This window comes from Camellia sinensis, chromosome 11, assembly GCF_055761805.1.
Source record: "Camellia sinensis isolate YWXY chromosome 11, ASM5576180v1, whole genome shotgun sequence".
In the NCBI taxonomy this organism is placed as follows: domain Eukaryota; kingdom Viridiplantae; phylum Streptophyta; class Magnoliopsida; order Ericales; family Theaceae; genus Camellia; species Camellia sinensis.
Genome location: NC_138971.1, coordinates 7,105,337 through 7,127,688, shown reverse-complemented (window position 1 = coordinate 7,127,688; position 22,352 = coordinate 7,105,337). Strand labels below are relative to the sequence as shown.

Sequence of the window (22,352 nt, the reverse complement as noted above, 5' to 3'; positions counted from 1 at the left end):
ATGGATGGGAGAGGAGGTCTGCCAATAATTCTTCCTCGCACTTCATCGAACTCAATGTTGAGGCCGGCAAGAAACTTGTAAATACGGCTGTCTTCCACAGTTTTCTTGTGGTGGTTGCAGTCGTCAACCGATTTCCATTCGTATGTGTTGAAGATGTCAAGATCCTGCCACAACCTTTTCAACGAATTGAAATATTTGGTGACGGAATCATCTCCTTGACGAATCTCTCCCAACTTCAAAGTTAATTCGAAAACTTGAGATTGATTTCCTAGGTCAGAATACATCTGACTAACATTATCCCACAATTCTTGTGCAGTAGTATAGCACATGTAATTAGAGCTTATATCCTCCTCCATGGAATTGACCAACCATGTCATAACCATGGAGTTTTCAGCGTCCCAACTGTCGAATAGCGGATCATTAACAGCAGGAGCCTTCTTGTCACCAGTGATGTAACCGATCTTTCCTTGCCCACGGATATACATCCGGACAGATTGTGACCAGCGGAGAAAATTATCACCATTTAGGCGGATGGTGGTGATTTGGACAGAGTGAGAGTTGGACGTTTTCACCGGAATGGCAGCGGCAGGGGTTGAAGTGGTTTCGGACGTGACTTCCGACATGGCTATGACGGTTTTAGGGCTGCTGTGTTTTTTGTTGCTCTGATACCAACTTAGAAAATATGAGGAAGAAGAACTCCGAAAATATGAGGAAGAAGGAATATATTTCTGTTATATTTAAAACTTCTTATCTTACAAGACCAAATGGCACTCCTTATATAGGAGATATTACAAACATCATGATAACCCATTATATGCCACTAACATATTATATATTACCACTATCTACTACTATCATATTATATACATGCAACTATCTACCACCAACACCACTATCATATTCTATACATGCCACTATCCTTCACCAACACCACTATCATATTATATACATGTCACTATCTACCACCAACACCACTATCATATTCTATACATGCCACTATCCTTCACCAACACCACTATCATATTATATACATTAACACAAATTTCCAGCACTATTGTTAAAATTTACCATCACCTACCACCAATTTACCATCACCTACCACACCTACTCCTCACCTACTCCTCACCTACTACACTCACCCTCTCCTATATAATGAGCCACTCACCATTTGTAATAAAACAACAACATATATCAATCAATAATACATAAATTCTTACATGGTATCAGAGCAAGGTTAAGAATTTAATATTTTTCGCTTCACCGGCGGGCGGCAACCTCGCCTTAGCCGCCCGCCGGACCTCAACCAATTTGAGACCTCCATCAACTCGCAAGACCTCTCTCACACTTTCTCTCTCTAGCAGAGCATTTGTCAAAATAGACAGCAACAAAATGCAGAAAGAAAAAAAGCAGGAGTCCTTCAGTTCCTGAGACCGATGCCCAGCAGTCAACAAAATCTCCTAAGCAGATGCATTAATAAATGCTCTTCCAGGTTGACGGTTTGCCAAAGGTCCATGGCACCCAAGAAGCTTGGCATTGACACCATCTCAGTTCCTCCAGCTACGGCTCCGACGACACCAACTGTTCCAGCTCCTGTATCATCCACGCCAGCTGTTTCTCTGGCCACCGCGCCAGCTGTTGCTCCTCCAGTGCCGGCTTCTTCTCCTCCGGCTGTGGCTGTTCCATCGCCGGCTCCGAGCAAGAAGAAGACTAAGAAGAAGCCCAATAGGAGCCGTTGCTATATGTTTTTCCTTCATCATCAAGCTCGAGACGCGGCAGCTGCCTTAAGAACGGGTTCATGTCATCCATTTCTCTCTGATAATCTATTGGTCTTAAATCAGAGTCACAATAATCAGTCTGGAGAAAAGGGTCATCAAGATACACCTCTCTCTCTCTCTCTCTTTTTTTTTTTTACTTTCCAACCCATGTGCATTTTTTTTTTATTCTACTTTTTGACAACCCATAGGGTCCCAAGTCTCTCTCTTCTTTTTTCCAACATAATCATCTCTCCCAGAGCATTATACACACAAACCCATGAGACAATTAATGTTGGAACAGACATTGCTGCTAAAGCAATTGCCCCACATGGGCATGTCCCTCCGCCATATGCTGCTAAAGCAATTTGGTATGTTCTATTATAATATATTATATTATTATAGTATGATATATTACATTGGCCATTAGGTATCCAGCTGGTTTTGCCCACACCCATACTCTTTTTTATTTTTAAATCAATCTTCACCTTTTTTTTTTTTTTCTTTTTTCTTTTCATCCACTTTACACCATGCCGTCTGATCTCACTATTCCTTTTATTTATTTTATTTTATCTTCTTTCTTTCAAAAAAAAATAAATAAATACAAAAATAAAAAATAAAACAATTCCCACATTCTCACCCCTTTTTTTCTGCATGTCCTTCCTACCATTCGGGTTTGCACAACACATTTATTTTATTCATATCCGGGGATCAACCCTGATCACAATTTTACACCAAAAAAAAAAAAAAAACAAACAAACAAACAAACACACCCACACACACAACAACCTCATCCACAGGCGGGATTTTTCTTCTCTACTCTGCCGCCGGTCTTTTCTTCTTGCCTCCGTCCTGGGCGGCCCTTGCCGTTGTTGCCTCCGTGTTTCCCACTCCACTGGGTATGATCACTACTCCCTGCTCTTCCACTGCAGCATATGGCGGCCCTCCAAATCGGAACATCACGGTGGCCTTCCGCTTCAGCTCCTTGTTTTCTGCCTTTAGCACACTTATCTCTGCTCGCGCATCCTTATACATGCGTTGGAGCAGAGCCAGCTGGGAGTTTAACTGTTGCACCTCATTTGTCCTGCTCTGCAGCCGGTGCGACAAGTTTGTGACCGCAGTCATGGTTTCCACACATGACTTCAGAGTATACTGATTGGCCTCAATATCAGTTTGCACCGCCATTTTTTGCTCCACCGACCGCATCGGAAAGTTCAACGGAGCAAAACCAGAGGTGTTTGGTTGAGGTTCACTGGCCACCGCACCAGTTATTTCTCTTGTGGTCGTTCAGTTCTGGAAAAAGCGTGAGCAGACCACGGGAAGAGAAGGCCAGGTTCTGGGTAGCTGGACGGGAAGAAGAGGCCATGTTGCTGAGTGTTTCAGAGACGGGTTGGTTACAGAGTATTACAGAGTTTCTCTCTCAGCAAAGGAAGAGTTTTTTTTTTTCAGAGGATTTTCAGAAGTTTTTTGTCTGCCTCAGCCTCAGCATCAACCTTGGTTAAATAGCCGAGGCAGCCACGCGTATCGCGCGCCACTAGACGCTAGACGACAAACGGGCGCGCCAGCCAAGGCCCTCACGTGCCTCGCCATCATATCTGGCACGCCTTTTTATGGATTGGGCACGCCTTTTGATGGCACGCCTTTTGAAAGATTGGGCACACCTTTTGAGGGTGCGACTTTTTAAGGGTCCGACAAGACTCTGTAAACTGTCCCGACATTGATTCCGGTTAGCTCCTTCATGGGTCCGACAAGACTCTGTAAACTGTCCCGACATTGATTCCGGTTAGTTTCTACAAGGGTCCAGCAAGACTCCGTAAACTGTCACAACAACTGTCACACCATTGTCTGCTACAACGGTCCGACATGACCCCATAAACTGTCTTCTACAACGGTCCGACATGACCCCATAAACTGTCTTCTACAACGGTCCGACATGACCCCATAAACTGTCTTCTACATCGGTCTGACACCGACATCTCATGTCCTCTACAACGTTATGACACCACCATCCAGTGTCTTCACCAATGGTCTGACACGACCATACAGTGTCTCCTATCCTCTTTTATTTTTATGTATTTTCTTGTTTTGTTACTCTCTCCAAACTCAAGTTGGTTAGTTTCTATCCTCCTTGAGTTTGCGGGGGGCTGTTAAAATTTACCATCACCTACCACCAATTTACCATCACCTACCACACCTACTCCTCACCTACTACACTCACCCTCTCCTATATAATGAGCCACTCACCATTTGTAATAAAACAACAACATAATAAAACAACAACATATATCAATCAATAATACATAAATTCTTACACCTATTGTCAAACCTTCTACTCATTGCATTCCATATATGAACCCAGGAATATGTAATTTCTGTCTTATTCTTGTACATATGGTGGCAGAGTCACAACTATAAATCATGGTCTCATTTTGCACCATACTCCTATGAAAAACCCTTGGCAGTTAGACGAGCGTTGTAGCGCTCAATAGAACCATCAGAATGAGTCTTGACTTTGTAGACCCATTTACAACCAACCAAATTCTTACCAGCAGGCAAAGGAACCAATTCCCAAGTACTAGTTTTCTGCAAAACAGACAACTTTTCCTCCAATGCAAAGCAGACAACCCATCCTCCATAGCTTGAATCCAATGAGGATCCTGACAGGCCTCCTTGTAAGACTGAGGTTATGAAAAAAAAGTAAATAGCAAACAAAAACGTACAGTATAAAGGAGAAAAATATGTTTTTGCAAAACCAAGTCTGACTACCTGTTTACGGATGCGAAGAGGATACTTACAGTTAGCAAGATCAGAGTCGTAAGAAGCAGGAGGATCAACAGCAGGAGCAGATACAACTGGTGGAGGGAGAGCCTTGCGACGAGAATACACTAACATCGGAGGAGAAGGAGAAGGACAAGGACAAGGAGAAGGAGAAGGAGCAAGATCAGGCTCATGGGAGTCAGTGGAGAGGGACTTATTAGGAGGGGCGGTACAAGGAGAAGATGGAATAAGCTCATGGAGAACATTAGAGATGTACTCATTACGAGGGACCTCAGAAGGAAATGGATCAATATAAACCAAATCCTCTTTAGAAACTAGGGCTGTGAGAGGAATAAGCTAAAAGTAAGGTAGACATTTGAGAAAGGCAACATGACGGGAGATATAAAGGCGACTGGAAACAGGGTCATAACTATAAGATTTCTGAATGACTTTTGTATATTCAAAATTGTGTACTAATACAAGAATATATATGATTATATAGTAAACCGAACCGTAAGACTAAAAGAAAACACTGCCATATATATATACCTATACAATCTCTCAAAAAAGGAAACGCTGTCATATATCTAAACCTAAAACACTAGCACATAAATACACCTATACACTCTGAGAAAAGGAAACACTGCCGTACATATAAACCTAACCTAATATTCTCATACCCTCGCTCAAACTCAAGGTGTTATAACATAAAACACTAAGAGTTTGCAAGAAGAAACTGAAACCGAGCAGTGGTGTGAGTTTTCGTAAAAAAGTCAGCAAGTTGCAGAGTCGAAGAGACGAAAGAAAGCAAGATAGATCCTGACAGACAAAGTGACAATCAATCTCAATGTGCTTTGTTCGTTCATGGAAGACAGTGTTATGGGCAATCTGAATGGCACTACGATTATCACAATAGAGGGAGGTCAGAGAAGACGGAGGGACGCCCAAGTCAGAGAGAAAACAACGAAACCAGACAATTTCAGCAATAGTATAAGCCATAGCACAATACTCAACTTCTACAGTAGAACGAGCAACAACAGTTTGTTTCTTACTTTTCCAAGAAATCAAGGAATCGCCAAGAAATATACAAAAACCAGAAGTGGATTTACGATCTATAACATCACTAACCCAATCAGCATCAGCATAGGCGACTAAAGCCAAGGAAGAAGTAGAGGACAACAGAAATCCTTGGAAGATAGTACCGCGAAGATAGCGATGAATCCGAACCAAAGCAGCCCACTGTGTAAAACGAGGAGCAGAAACGAACTGACTAACCACATGAACAGCAAAGCCAAGATCAGGACGAGTAATTGTCAAATAGACTAAGTAACCCACGAGCTCCCAATATAAAATAGGATCAAACAGAGGAACATCATCGATAGTATTAAGTTTCACATTAAGCTCAATGGGGGTATCAGCAATCTTAGTGTCAGTAAGACCAGCACAGTGAATAACTTCATTAGCATACTTGGCCTGATATAGAAAGTAGCCATTGGGAGAAAAAGTTACCTCAATACCAAGAAAATACCGCAATGGGCCCAAATCCTCCATTTCGAAGGTGCGGAAAAGATGCTACCTGACCTCAAAGATAGCAGAAGAATCAGAGCCAATAATAATCATATCATCCACATACAATAATAAGGCAACAAACCCAGCAGAAGTGTGGAGGAGAAACAAAGCAGAGTCCTAGACAGAAGGATAAAGCCCAAGCTCAGTAACAACAGTCTGAAAGCGATCATACCAAGCACGAGGAGATTGCTTCAGACCATACAAAGCACGTCGAATACGACAAACTTGTCCAAAGGAATGGTGAAGGCCAGGAGAGGACACATGTAAACCTCCTCAATGAGATGACCATTAAGAAAAGCATTCTTAACATCCATCTGATAAAGAGGGCAATGACGAACAGCAACAACAGATATCAAAATATAGATAGTAGTCATCTTGGTAACAGAGGCAAACGTCTCCTCATAATCAATACCATACTCCTGAGAAAAACCCTTGGCAACCAGGTGAGCCTTGTAGTGCTCAAGAGAACTATCAGAATGAGTCTTGACTTTGTAGACCCATTTGCAACCAACCAGATTCTTACCAGCATGCAAATGAATCAACTCCCAAGTAATAATTTTCTGCAAAACAGACAAATCATCTTCCATAGCTTGAATCCAATGAAGATCCTGACAGGCCTCCTTGTAAGACTGAGGTTTTGAAAAAGAGTGTATAGCGGACAAAAATGTACAATATGAAGGAGAAAAACATGTTTTTGCAAAACAAAATTTGACTACTTGTTTATGGATGCGAAGGGGATACTTACGATTAGCAAGATCAAAGTCGTCAAAAGCAAAAGGATCAGCAGCAGGGGCAAAGACAACTGGTGGAGGGAGAGCCTTGCGACAAAAATAGACTAATACCGAAGGAGGAGAATGAGAAGGAGAAGGAGCAGACGAGAAAGGAAGAGGAAAGGAGGGAACAGACTCATGGGGGTCAGTGGAGGACTCATTAGGAGGGGTGGTATAAGAAGAAGGAATAAACTCATGGGGAACAACAAAGATACTCATCAAGAGGGATCTCATAAGGAAATGGATTAATATGAAACAAATCCTCTTTGGAAACTAGGGCTGTGAAAGGAGGAAGCTGAAAGTAAGGTAGACGTTTGAGAAAGGCAAAATGGCAGGAGACATAAAGGCGACGGGAAACAAGGTCATAACAACGATAATCTTTCTAAGTAAGACTATAACCCAAAAAAACACATAGGACAGACCGAGCACTAAGTTTGGTCCTATCTTTACGGGATAAAAGGACAAAATAAGCAGACCCAAACACACGAAGGAGGGTGTAATAAGGAAGTTGAGAAAACAAAGCTTTGTAAGGAAACCGACCAGAAAGAAGAGGGTTAAGTATACGGTTGAGAAGAAAAACAGCAGTAAGAACTGCCTCATCCAAAACGAAGTCGGAACGGAGGCAGAGAGAAGGAGAGACCTAGATATCTCAAGGAGATGACGGTGTTTACCCAAATTGGGCAGGTGTATCAGTACAGGGAGTTTGGTGAATGGTACTCAAATTGGCCAAATATTCACAGAACTCAGTTTTAAAGTATTCTCCACCAAAGTTAGACCGCAACAATTTAATAATAGACCCAAACTGTGTAGTGACCATAGATTGAAAAGTACGGTATATCTAGTAGAAGTCAGATTTATGAGTCATAAGATAAACCCAAGTGCAACGGGTGTAGTCATCAACAAATGAAACATAGTATGTAGAGCCCCTTTTAGTGAGAACAAAAGGACCCCAGAGATCAATATGAACTAAAGAAAACGGTGTATCAGATATAGAGGTACTTTTGCAGAAAGGTAAGGCTATTATTTTGGCAAGTTTATACTCCCAACAATCGGTAAGTTGACTAGGAGAAATTTTTACCCAATATACCTGATTAAGCTAAAGACCGTAAGCGGTCAGCAGACAAATGCCCTAATCTGGAATGCCACAAATAGAAAGGAGTGAACAAAGAATCTAACTCAAAAGAGAAAAAAACAGTCAGAGAGGTAGTCATATGCAGATGTAGGCTCTCCACCACATAGAGGTCTCTAACTCTACGACCAGTCCCAATCTGCCGCTTGGACATCCGATCCTAGACAAAACAAATGGAAGAAGAAAAGATAACATCAAAACCGAAGTCATCAAGCTGACTGATAGAAAATAAACTGATAGATAACTGAGGAACATAAAGGACAGATGGAATAAAAACAGCAGACATAGTAGACAGAAAGACAGACCCAACAAATATAACAGACATATCAGACCCATTAGCAGCATTAACAGTAATAAGAAAAGGAGAGAAAGTACAATTTTGAAGTAAGAAGAGATGAGAAGTCATATGATGAAAGGCACCAGAGTCAAAAATCCAGACAGACGAAGATACCTGAAAAAGGCCCAAGCAAACCTGAATAAAGAGAGGAAATAATGGAGGCAGATGGGGACGGTTAGGAGGTAGACAGTATATGCTGAAATTGACTAATTTGAGCACTCAAGGAAGCGAAGTCAGGATCAAGAGCCGAAGCAAATGCAATAACTAGCAAGAGGAGCCCAAAATTGGTTCTGAGACTGTTGAAAAGACGAGGTAGACAGGCGTCCCTTCTTGGGATAGTGGTACTTCTAATAGCCCCACTGATGGCAGACGGCACATTGATCTGAAACCAACAACCTATTTTTGGCCCTAGCAATCTTATCATTCGACATTGCAATAAACCACAAAATGAAAAGACAACTGATAGGGTCTAAGTGTAATAACACAAAACTGATAGGTCAAACTCAGAGGAGAGATATCGAGACCCACAAAATTAGAGAACTACAGAGAGAGCGAAATCGTTACAGAGAGAAGCTTCGTGACTCGAATCTTCGGTCTCTTAAATTGGTCGATCCAGATGCAACAGTCAGATGGGTCGAACGAACGACCTAGATGGGTCGAATGAGAGAGACAAAGCAACCAGCTAACAGAGCTTACAGAGAACAAGAAGTTTCGAAGAAGAGGACCAGAGAGAAGCAGAGTTAATTGCAATGCGTCACCCACGCGAGTCAGAGGAGTGACAAAGGGGTTCGAACCAAATGGGTCACCCATGCGAGTCACACATGCAACGAAGAGATGTGACCCAGATGTGTAAATCAGATGGACCAATCACACGAACCAAAAGCTGAGGTACGATGATTCCAATGCTAGATGAGCTTGATTCTGGCAAGAACCAATGTCGATTACGATATGGGTACAATCGCAATTCTTGTGGCAGAAAGAGGTCGTTCAAAACTCAACAATCGACGGTGCTAGGTTTTCATACACGACTATGATACCATATAAGATTTCTGAATGTTTTTTGTATATTCAAATTGTGTCATATAGTAATTCTAACCCTAAGACTAAAAAGGAAAAGAAAACACTGCCATATAGAAAAAGGAAACACTGCCATATATAAACACAATATATACTACCATATATATAAACCTACTGCCATATAAGAAAAGGAAACACTGCCTCATATACACAATGTACACTACCATATATATAAACCTAACCTAATATTCTCACAAATGGAAGGAAACTATTCGGATAAACGAGCAAATGAACTAAATACAACCGAAGACTCATGCTGGAGAAGAAGACTTAACAATTGTCATAAATACACAATAGATTCAAGAGATAGCTGGTGAAGGGATAAGGTTGCAGGCCGCAGCTTTTGGTTTTCTGATTAATAGAAGAAATAAAGGAAAGCCATAATATTTTCATATTAGGCTTTTTTTTATTGATAGAAGTACTAGAATATACAGAAGAAATAAAGGAAAGCCATAATATTTTCATATTAGGCTTTTGTTTCATATTTCTTATAAGGTAAAGGCGATTTTCGCTCATAAAATGCTAGCATAGTAAGATTGGATGAAATTTTAATAAATAAAAAACAAATGCAAGACATAACTGTGAAGGGGTAATGTTGCAGCCGCAGTTTTATTCCAAAAGGTTTGGAACTCCCAGTACATTAGTTGAAAGTTCTCCAAAAAGGGTAAATTACAAGAATCCCCTATACGTTTTGAACATCATTGTGGTGATTATTTTCCTTTTGTTTTATCCTTGTTTCATAGAGTGTACCTCTATGAAAAAATGACCAATTATGCAAACTGCATTATCTTGTCATGCCTCCAAAAGCGCCAAAAGTTCTATGCAGTAGGAAATTAGCAACAGTATACTTGCACTTGTGCACAAAGCCAGTACAAGAATTTTGAAAGAAAATAGTTTCTCAGTGTGGATCAAATAATGCCTAGAGTAAGACATTGCTATTTTTCACCACCATGCTTCCTGTATTTCATGCATGCAAAACCAGCTACAAGAACTACTTGATCTCAAAAAAAAAAAAAAAAAAAACACTAGTATGAAACTCTTAGTTTCAAAAGTTGAGACAGGTTTTCATCTCTGGCATATAGCAATGCGCTACAACCAAGTATACTTGATCGTTAACTCACCATCCAGCACAAGCATCTAAAGCTTCCTCAAGAATAAAAGACAAAAATAGAAAACAAAATAATGAAAAAAAGTCGGAAACAATGAACAAAAAATAAAGGGGGGAAAAACACCTTGAATTGTGAGCGTGAATCAGCTTCCAGTTTTGCATAGAAAGCCCGCTCTTCTGGAGAGAAATCCACCTTAGTCAAATGTATTGTCTTTGGTGGTAATCTAATTATAGGCTCCCCATCAATCAATGTGCCTAGGACACAGGTTGATGATGATCAGCACCGAAGAAATAAAAAAAACTCCAAGTACACATTAGTGTGGCACAAGTATATAAGATCTATACATTTGAGCAACAAAAGTTGAACAAAGTAGCACCAACCAAAGTTAAACAAAGAAAAAAATAAAATAAAATAAAATAATCCAGAAAAACACAACCATATTCACATGTGCAGATAAATAGCTAAATAGAGGCCAGCTGGAGAAATAAAATAAGAAAAAACTAAGCAATGAAAAACAGGGCACAACTGGCTCCAAAATTGTAGCTCAATTTCAAATTTCTAAATATCAATGCAACAGTGTACTCTCTTTTATGCCATGCACCCTCGTGCACATTTTCTAGTCTATATATATTTGCTACCTTCATGTCAACTGAACACAACCAATAATATATACTTCTATTATTATATAATTATAAAAACTACAATTTGAATTATTCTTTAATATTAATGATTAAAAAAGTGGGTCAATAAAATAGCTGGACGACTCCTTTTTTTGGGTTGACAAGAGTCCTGCTAAAATTATTCCCAAACTAGCAAAATGTGCACCACATGGCCACATAGAAAGATCAGCTAGAAAGCACTCCTGACAGCAACAGACGAGCTATGCAGAAGCATCAAGCTATGACAAAGAACAAGATCTGTAGATAGGTTTCTATTGTTCACAGATTTTCTAAAAGAATGTTGTCTCCATGATTTAGAGATCTCACGTTCCATATTCCGGCATATTCCACAGCTCCAATGCCTAAAAGAACTAGTATATTGTGGGAAAAATATTTGCAAAACATTCTAATAAGAATTCAAAACACACACAAGTTCATGTCAGTGCACATAAAAACTGAATTACAATCTGTGCAACAGGATGAAACTACTTTGAGACACATCCATTGTTATGGTCCAAAACATAAACATACCCACACACATAAAAGAATCAGGCATAGGAGTTAGTCACCTTTTGTTCGGCGTAACATTATAGCCCTTAGAACAGCTTGAAGCTTTTTGTAACCATGAATTGAGTTTCTAGATATCGGATACTTTATTGTATTGCAAAATGACTTATAAACAGCATATGGATCATATTTCAGGAATCTAAAGTAGCTGTACAATTCATCAATTGCATTTTGTATGGGTGTACCAGATAAGCACCACCTTCTTTTAGCTCTAAGGCCACAGCAGGCTCTAGCCACTTGTGTTCTGTGATTTTTGATTGTTTGAGCTTCATCTAATACCACCCTAAACCAACCAACTCTTGCAAGTGCACCACAATCACTATCAATAACAGAACTATCAATTCCATTTCTCCCCTTCTTTCCTCTCTTACCAACATTAAATGTCTTTTTCCGTTTTTTATTAGCAGAAAATTCAGAAGATAATCCATATTTCTCCCCATTTTTTTGGTCCTCATCATCTTCATCAACCAAAGGCTGTTTAGGAACTTCATTAGTCACAATAGCATATGTCGTAAGAACCACATCATACTTTGCTAATTGAAGAGGATCCTTCGTCCTATTGCTTCCATGATAGATTAAAACAGAAAGTTTTGCTTCATCTGCAACTTTGTCATCCAGCTCCCTGGCCCACTGTCGAAGAACACTTGCCGGACACACAACCAATGTCCCAGCTGCAGGCCTCCGCCTACTCAACTCCGAAATAGAAGTAGTCGCTTCTGGAATTAACTTAACATCATCAGATTCTCCAGTCTGCTTGCCTTTTTCCAGAGTGGCACTGCCATTCTCATCATCATCATCCAAATTCAAGGCTTCAGGTTTATGATCGGATTGACCTTCTGGTTTAGATTTTGATTGTAAGAATCTCTGCATCTGTACAAGGGCAATCACTGAGATAGTCTTACCAAGGCCCTGTAAAATAACAGCAGAATAAGTCTGCATAGAAGATTTATAAAAATCCCAAACAATGGGCAAGGTCAACCTAATTACTAATTATTAACCTGATCATCAGCCAGAATTCCACCCAAACAATGTAAACTTCTTGTTTCCTTCTGAAGCATCCAAGCCAAAGCAATTTTCTGTAAAATAAAATAATACAAGATTAGAACATGTTCACATGCAAATGGAAGGACAAATTAACAAAGATAGATCAAAAATAAAAATTGAGAGAGAGAGAGAGAGAGAGAGAGAGAACCTGATGTCGTAGAAGAGAGACAGACAAAAGACCATCAGGTAATGTTGCTTCAACTTTAGGTTGGTTAAGATCCTACAATACATTGTGAACAATATCCATCAACTGTTGATTTTCCAATCAAGGATTATTATTCAATAGTTATTAACGTACAAGAAATTTGAAGGACCAATTTTATTCTAGATTTCTAACATCAAAATTAAACTAATGAACTAGATCCCAAGAGCTGAACAGTTATGATGCAAAATACATCCATTAAGAATAGATATCATTGAACCATCACTCCTCCCCTTCTTTCAATTATGTGTTCCAACTTCCCTAGTAATACAATAAGGTTAGTTCAGGTCACAAGATCCCAAAAGACATTGGTATTGCTGATTAAATCGAACTAATAACTGGTTGAATCAGGATTTTGATGCAGCACCAGGCCAGCTGTGAGCAACACAAGTAATTCAATCATAGATAAAAAGTAAGAAACAATTCCATCTTTGAGGTACTTTTCTGCCCTCAATGTAGGAATATTAGGGCAAGGACAGACCTTTTCATAGCAAATAAAAATGTGAAACTATGAAGGGGGGGGGGGGGGGGGGGGGGGGGGGGTTGGGAGAGGAACAAAAATGAAAGTGCAAACGCTGGTAAAGGATATGGTGCTAAAAGGAGTCCAATGATGAAAAAGAGTCATCTACAAAGTTTCAACAGTTTTGCATTAAGGGCCTAGATGATTTAAGTTGAAATCTAGGTGTAGATTAAATCTACAAATCTACAGTGTTGACAAGATTTACTTTTGCGAGCGATTTTAATTTCTCAATATCAATATTAATTTGAAATTAAAAACAAATAAAAAAATTGAAACAATATGCATATCAAAGGAAACATAATGGGATAGACATCCTCTGGTAAATGGATCAACTATATTAACCAAAAAAATACCAGATACGACCTAAATAAGGATGCTAAAATTGGACTGGTTCACCTAATAATCCATCCAAACTGAGAAACCACCCAGCCCGTAAATGTGTTCCATAAACACAGAACTGAGGCCCCATTGATGCCATTGGACCTCCTAGCGATGGGCAAGCGCAACAGGGAAACAGCTCATCTTCATACCAAAAAGACTACCACAAAAGTTTATGTTCCAGTAAAACTAATAGGAAAGTTAAGGAACAGAAACAGATAGAAGGAATACTAAACTTTTTGTTTTATCACCTAAAACAATATTACATAGTTTGAAAAGAGGAAAAAAGAACGAAAGAAAAAGATTCATAGATGTTAGACTTGTCCCGCATCCTTTTCTAAGCCACCCAAGCTTGGTTTCTATAGACTAGAGGCCCCTCCACCGATTGATAATTGATTTTGGGTTGGATTTCTCCAAAATTCTAACATAGTATCAGAGCAACAATGAACGACGACTTTGTCATTAAAAATTTTCTTTTACCCACAAAGATGAATTGCATAAAACCAACCTCCACTAAATTAAATTAATTCTAGAAATTGTTTATTTTCAAACTCAATTCAGTTTCCCTCAATTTCAAAAAAGTAAACCCTAATTTTTAATATTTATGTTTGTTTAATAGATTCTGTCAAATACTAAACAAAAGATTGACCTCAATGATAACAAAAAGACAAGATTGAAACCGAGATGCTATTTTACATACTTTTTCAATCATATTGATGTGGTCACCTGAAAAATCTCATCCATAACTAGTATCACATTTTACATATCTAGTTAAATTTAAAATTTGATGGGGTAGTTGACCCCATATTCCAATACCTAGCTGCCTTGACCCTGCCTTTGCGTCTCAAAAGGACATGCAGACAAGCAATGAAGAGCTACTTAATTCAAGCCAGCAAGAAGACAGGAAGCTAATTCCCTTCCACTGGGCCTTTCTTCGCTGTGTGAACAAGGTCTTAGTATGTATGGGCATTCTGGGTAGGTCCCAATAAGTCACTGGTCGAAGGTTTAGACCAATTGCAATTCATCACCATGTTGCCCGCTTTACCCCCAGCACCGTAACCTGCATCATCATCATTCGCAATCACACCCTACATCACAATCGTCGACCACCAGCCCGTCGCACCACATCTCAATTGCAACGCTTCACAACTATCTCCAACAAGTCACAGGCACTCACGATCACCCATGACCAGTCATGACCAGTTCTTTGCAAACCCTACCCTCAAACATTGCCTACAAAGTTTGCTTCCCCCAGTGCCAATGATCTTCAATTGTTCTATGGTCTTCGATTGTTCTCCAATTGTCTCAGCTCAGATAAGGACTTCTTGACTCAACCACTAAAAACGATCACGGATCCTACTTTTCTAATTTTTTATGGAGTAAATTTTTTAGATGTCTATTCTGCTACAATGTGTTTTGTGATGAAGACTATGTTTCATGGTTGAGGGATTTTGACATGCACAACTCCTACTTTGCACTATTACCTCTTATGTTTTGCTAGTTGAGTGCATTGGAATTCTTGATTGGATAAGGTGGGCCCATGGATTTGACGAGTTCTATTCAGTCTCCATTCGTCTAAATGGAAGTAACTATGCCCAATGGGCTCATACCATTGAAATCCAAAGTTTACAAATTGGAGAGTTGAAGATGCCTAGATTCAGAGTTGTCTATGGAACAGTATGAACCATAAAATCAGTTGTCTAATATTCTTACCAACTACGAAACTTGTGTTGACACTAGAGAAGTACTCTAGTCTCAACAATCTCCATAGAACTTACGATCTTCATTGGAGTATTTCTCCCTTCCTATGAATGATCTTTCTTTATTCTTGTCTGGTTTGCCTCCATTCTTTGATTCAGTGAAATCAAGGATTCCAGATAGTAAGGAGCTTCCTTCTCCGAGTGCCGTTATTAGTCAACTTCAATAGGCCTCCTTGTCTGATTCTACTTTAGTTGCACAACCTTCTAGCGAGAGATCCGCTTTAGTTACTAACTACTATAGGAGGTGGGTTACTAACTACTATAGGAGGTGGTAAAAAATCTAGTGTCGGCTACGGGTGGTCATAGTGGTTGATATCATGGTAAAGGAGGTAGTGATCATAAACGTCATGAGCAAGGGGGAGGAACATATCACGGAAAGAACCATATTACAGAGTTTAGTTAGTAGAGACTTGCAATACATAAGGTTTAGTGTTCAGGAGGTGGATGAACCACAGATTGGTACACTCCTTCAACTGTAGAGTAGTATCTATTCCTGAGGAAGACTCTGCTTTGGGTACAAATTCTCATGGGTTGCAAATTCTCATGGTTTCTCCATTGCGTCGTTGGCTTGCTCTAGTTTGGCTCCAATTGCATGGAATCTTAGTTTTGCTAGAAATCTCACTGATAGAGAAATTGGGGATTTAACCTCCTTGTTGTCTTGCATTGATCATTTGTCTTCGTATTCCTCCTCAAGGGATAAATTGGTTTGGCTTATACATTCCTCTGGTGTATTTTCTTGCAAATCTTTTCTCGAAAAAATCATTGAGAAGCCAAATATTCATACTTTCCTCTTCACAAAAGAATCTAGAAGTCGTTTGCACCTCTCAAAGTGAGGTTCTTTATATGGTCTCTAGTTCATAGAAACATTTTGACCAATGATGTTCTTCAAAGGAGAAGGCCCGTTTTCTCTCTCCTCAATGGTGCATTATGTGTAAGGAAGAGGGGGGAAACTCTAAATCTTTTCTTTTCTTTTTTTTTTCTTTTTTTTTTTTGCACTGCCTAGTGGCAAGGTGTTTGTGGCAACAATTTTTTACATGGGATGGCCTTGCTTGGGTGGCACCCGAATCATGTAGCTCTATGCTTTCTATTGATTTTCGATTCCTGGGCTGCAACAAGAAAGCAAAGGTGTTAGGGCTTTGTGCAGTTTTTGCTCTTTTCTGGGTTATATGGTTGGAAAAGAATGCAAGGATCTTCGAAGATGACAGTTTTGACATTTGTTCAATGTGAGAGAAAATAAGGTTTTTGGCACCTTTTTGGGCTTCGGTCGCTCCCCCATTTAGAGGAACCCCGCATTTCTTAATTTCTAGTGATTGGAAGGCCGTGTGTGTTTCTTAGTTTGATTTTTCTGTTTTTGGTTTTCGCTTTTGAGGACTTCTTGTCCTCCTTTGTACTTTTCTATCCTCTTTCTCTATTTTAATAAAATTCTTCTTTTGTTGCTGATCAAAAAAAAAAAAAAAAGAGTAAAGCAATACAAATCACACCATACCATGGAATGAATCATATCATATTATGTAGTTTAGTAAGTAGAGACTTGCAACACATAAGGTTTACTGTTCAGGAGAAGGATTGTTGGAATGTGTCCCACATTACTTGAAGTTGCCTCATTTGTGCTAGTTATAAGACTCTAGTTTCCCTCTCCTTAATATATGGATTTTAAGGAGAAGTGTGGATTGGGCTTTTTAATTTGGTATCAGAGCTTGGTTGGGCCTGCGACTGGTGTGTTGTTTGTTCGACTAGTGTATGTTGTCGTCCAAGAGGGTGTGTTGGAATGTGTCTCACATTGCTTAGAATTGCCCCATCTGTACTAGTTATAAGGCCCCAGTTCCCTCTTCTTAATACATGGGTTTTAAGGAGAAGTGTGGGCTAGGCTTTTCAATTTGGTATCAGAGCTTGGTTGGGCCTGTGATTGGTGTGCCGTTTGTCTGACTACTGTATGTTGTGGTCCAAGAGAATGCGTTGGAATGTGTCCTACATCGCCTGAAGTTGCCCTATCTGTGCTAGTTATAAGGCTCTGGTTTCCCTCTTCTTAATACCTGAGTTTTAAGGAGAAGTGTAGGATGGGCTTTTCAATTAGGATGAGCCGCAGATTGTAACACCTACTTCAACTATTAGAGTAGTACATATTCTTGAGGAAGACTATGCTAAATTTTGGGTACAAATAGAGCAATACAAATGACACTATGAAAGTTCAATGAAACAACGTTAAGATTACTGTCTACAATCAGAATGATAGTGGTGACAGACAATGATACGTAGGAAGTGACACAACTCAAGCTGAGATTAAATAAGGAATTTGATATAATAAAAAAACTTGATCCTTTGAGGCACTTTCTCGGGATTGAAGTTGCCAAATCCAATAAATGCATCTGATTATTTATTTGGTGGGGGCTTATTTGTTCTGCCTTTGGAATTGCTTGGGTGTAGCCGATGGGGGTTTTGGAGTTGTTGTGGAGTTGGAGGGGGGTTCGGGTTGAGCACCGTCGACGACAGGTTTGGTCATTGGTGCCATTTTGTGTGATGTGGTTGATTTGGTTGCAACGGAATCAACATACTTTTCTAGAGACACGTCATTGTGTTTCGTGGTTTGAAAACCATTTATTAGTTACTCTGTACAATTGGTCAAAGAGAAGAAGGATGGATCTAGATTTATTTGTTTCTTAGACTTTTTAGATGATGTTATTGGTTAAAAGTTGTTAGCATCATCCCATTTTGGGGTTTTCTTGTATTCTTTTGTTTCATCTTGATGCTTTCTCTATAAAGTCTAATTATGTATCCCCAAAAAAAAAAACAATCAAATAAATGCATCTTTATTTCTCAAAGTAAGTGCATTCTCAATCTTCTTGATGAAAGAAGCATGTTGAATTGTAGGCCATAAAAATTCACCAATCAAGGCTAAACATCATCTTAGTAGTAGTGTCGGTGATCCTACAAACAAGGAGAGATACAGGAGACTTGTGAGGGACTCAATATATGTTCCATACTCATTGCATATGTAGTCGAGGTTGCAAGTCAGTTTATGCATGATCCTCATTTAGTGCATCTAGATGTAATATATCGCATTTTGAGTAATCTCGCGTCAGCTCCTGGAAAAGAGATATTGTTCTCTAACCATGGTGGCTTGAGATTAGAGACATTTACTGATGCAGATTAGATAGTTTCAATTGATGATAGACAATCTACTTCAGGCTACTATACTTTTGCAAGGGGAAATTTAGTTGCTTGGCATAGCAAGAAGCAAGTAGTGGTGTGTAGATCCAGTGCAAAGGCAAAATAAAGGGTTTTGGCTCATGATACTTTGAGAATATTACGTTATATGTATATATGGTAGTATATATATTCTGTATATATTAGGAATTGAGTTATATATGTCATGTATATATTAGGGTTGGAGTGAATCTTTGTGTTTTCTTTTCAGTTCTAAAGTTAGATTGTTATATAAACTGGTGTATTCTTGTATTAAAAACACATTACAATATATAGAAATATTCAAAAACTTATATGATATCAGAGCCATATTCGAAACCCTAGGTCTAGTCTCGATCGTTCGACGTTCTCTCGCTTCATTCGAACTCGTTGTTCGAAGTCCTCTCGGTGTCACGAAGGCCTTCTCTATGGTTCTCTGAAGTCATGAAAGCCTCCTGATTTTTGGTCTGAAGTCGCGACCCTCTACTCTGGTTCATCTTCATCCTTCGCTCTCTCGCAAGGGTCTCTCTTACTTGCACAAGCCTGCTCTCTCTCTCTCTATAGTTCACGATCTCTCTCTTCTCTAGTTCACGATCTCTCTCTGGTTTGTCTGATCGTCTGGTTCAGACTCTCTCCCTTCATTCTTTAACTTTGGTTCTTCCTTAAACTGATTGATATTTCTGGGTGTTGAGTCAAAAATCTGGTTATTATATTTTGACCTCCACTGGTTCTAATACTTTTCATTTAGGTCCCTAATAGCTTTTATTTACATATTATCACCATGTCAGACAATAAGATTTAATCTATAGCTTGCAAATTTATTGGAGCCAATTATCCTTATTGGTCCAATGTTATGAAAAAAAATTTGCTTGGTCGAAAAAAATGGAGATATGTTTCTCGTTCTGTTTCTCGTTTATCGGATCCCAAAAAGGATGGATATCAAGCTAATTGTGACACTTGAGATTATGATAATGCCCAAGTTCTGACTTGGTTTCATAATGCTGTGGATGATCGTATTGGGATGATCTCCAAATACACTATTGCCAAGGAGGTTTGGACTATTTACAGGGGATTTATCAACAGTCCAACTTTGCCAAACGATATGAATTGGAAACAGCTATTCAGAGTGCTTGCCAGCGAGATCAGTCTATTCAAGATTTCTACATTGAGATGACAGGACTTATGGATCAGCTTGCTCTCATGGAACCGGCTAGTCCTATGTGTAGTTTCGAGAAAAAGGGTCGTTTAGTGCAGTTCTTAACAACTCTCTCCCCTCAATATGAGGCTATCCGTGGTGGTATCCTTCACCGGTCTCCTTTTCCCTCTGTGGATGCTATTGTTCGTGAACTCTCTGAAGAAACCCATCTTAAGACGGCCAATCAGACTCTGTCTCCATCTGTCTTCTTGGCTCCTTACATTATATGTATATGTGGTAGTATATATATTCTGTATATATTAGGGATTGAGTTATATATGTTATGTATATATTAGAGATGGAGTGAATCTTTGTGTTTCCTTATCAGTTCTAAGGTTAGGTTGTTATATAAACTGGTGTATTCTTGTATTAAAAACATATTCGAATATACAGAAATATTTAGAAACTTACCGACACTAGTGAACTAATGTGGCACTAGACTTTACTAGAAGATTTGGGAGTCTATTGTGATGACCCATAAAGTTAGATTGCAACAACAAAATTGCCATTAAGATTGCCCATAATCCAGTTCAGCATGATAGAAGAAAGTATACTGAGATTAACAAGTAGTTCATCAAAGAGAAGTCGAATAAAAGATTGATTTGTATGCCTTTTGTAAAATAAGAAAATCAGTTGGTTGATGTTTTTACCAAAGGTCTTAGTAGTAGAATTTGTTACCCCATTTTTTGCAAGTTAGACATAAGAGATATCTTCGCACAACTTGGGGGAGAGTGTTGTGTTATGTTTTTATGCTATGCTCAGTTGCCAGTAGCCTGAGGGGTATTCCTGTACTTCGGACCACTTGATATAAATATGTGCTCATGAGAGAGAACCCTAATTTTGTCTCACCCATTAGCAGTATATTGTCTTCTTACTTATTCTTACATTCATGGCAGCTATAAAGCACGGACACATCTCTGGAGGCAGCGTATGGGTGTCGGACACGTGTCCGACACTCGACCTAACGTGTCCCTGTTTTTTTTTTGAATTTTTGCAGGCGGACACTCTTTCCGACACGCTTGACACGTCGTGGACACGTTGTAAACAGAAAGAAACCCTAATCAAGAGACAAAGAGAAACCCTAACCCATTGAAGATAGAGGGGGAGAGAGAGAGAGAGAGAGAGAGAGAGGAAGAACCTGTTAAAGCCTATATCGAGGCTAGATCGAATCCTCTTCGTCACTGATCGAGGTATTTCTTTCGCGTCTCTGTTCGTCTCCTCTCTCTCTGTGTTCGTCTCTCATCGTCTTCATCTCCTCTCTCTCTGTCCATCTCTCTCTGTTCTAGCCTCTCGCTCTCTGATCGTCACCGTCGCCTCTCGCTCTCGCTCTCTGTCTCTCCCTTTTTTTCTATTTGACTCTCACTTTCTCTTCCCTCTTCCTTATTACTGTGTCTGAGTGTCTCTCTCTCTTTATTCTTTTTATTCTTTTTTCTTTTTTACACCTTTTTTTTGTAAATAAATAATATAAATAAATACAAATAATATATTTATTTTTTAATTTTACATATAATAAATAAAATAAATAAATAAAAATAGTATGTATTTTTTAATTTTACATATAATATATAAATATATATATATATATATTAAACGTGTCCCCAGCGTGTCGTGTCCCCTATTTTTTAAAAATTTGCGTTTTTACGTGTCCGTGTCGTGTCCCGTGTCCGTGTCCGTGCTACATAGCATGGCAGCTATAAACCCAGGTCAAACTCATTAAGAAGACGGGGAGACACATTTATGAAAAGTGAGAAGTCAAACATGCAGCACTTTCTAGTACATGAAATGGCAACAAATGCATTTTGAGCCAACAACAGAATCCAAGAAAAATCCAAGATAATAACTCTTCACAGACCACATAATGGAAATTAAAATGATTTTATATCTGCATGGTGAGAAATACCTGTAGTGCCGCTTGATAAATTAGTCTCTCATCACTTCCAACAGCCCTTTCTTCAACCAAACCAGGACGGGGTGTAGGATCACTTGAACTGATATACTGTGAAGTTGAAACAGACTTGCCATGCATCAGGGATGGAGGTAGTATCCTATTTCCGTTGTTCTCATACACAATAACTTCATCATCAATGCTCCTGCCAAAATGGTCTTCCATATGGTTCTTTTTGGCTAGATTTGGCCATGCATAATGATGAGATTTTCCACGAGCATCACGAATCTGACTGCTGCTAACATTCTCTACCAAATTGCTTGATCTGGAACTTTGTGCAGATGCCTGGATGGAATTTGGAAGGGTCCTCTTCAGAGCTTGTTGGGAAGAAAGTTTTTTGTAATCTGTACCGTACATACCAACAGTTCAGAATCAATGAACCAGTGAAACTTTGAAATGC

General features: G+C 39.2%; 1 protein-coding gene across 4 annotated transcripts in view; it reads right to left on the bottom strand.

Moving 5' to 3' along the window:
• Positions 1–22,352, bottom strand: part of LOC114275085 (helicase-like transcription factor CHR28) — a 59,099-nt gene that overhangs the window by 17,799 nt on the left and 18,948 nt on the right. For 2 of the 4 annotated variants that reach the window (XM_028217071.2, XM_028217072.2), the window contains 5 exons: positions 21,908–22,296; positions 12,918–12,989; positions 12,724–12,801; positions 11,728–12,634; positions 10,623–10,753 (listed from right to left, as the gene is read on the bottom strand). In XM_028217071.2, the coding sequence (XP_028072872.1) occupies positions 10,623–10,753; positions 11,728–12,634; positions 12,724–12,801; positions 12,918–12,989; positions 21,908–22,296 (1,577 nt within the window). The remainder of the gene's footprint in view (positions 1–10,622; positions 10,754–11,727; positions 12,635–12,723; positions 12,802–12,917; positions 12,990–21,907; positions 22,297–22,352) is intronic. The other 2 variants (XM_028217073.2, XM_082893510.1) reach the window with 1 other exon arrangement.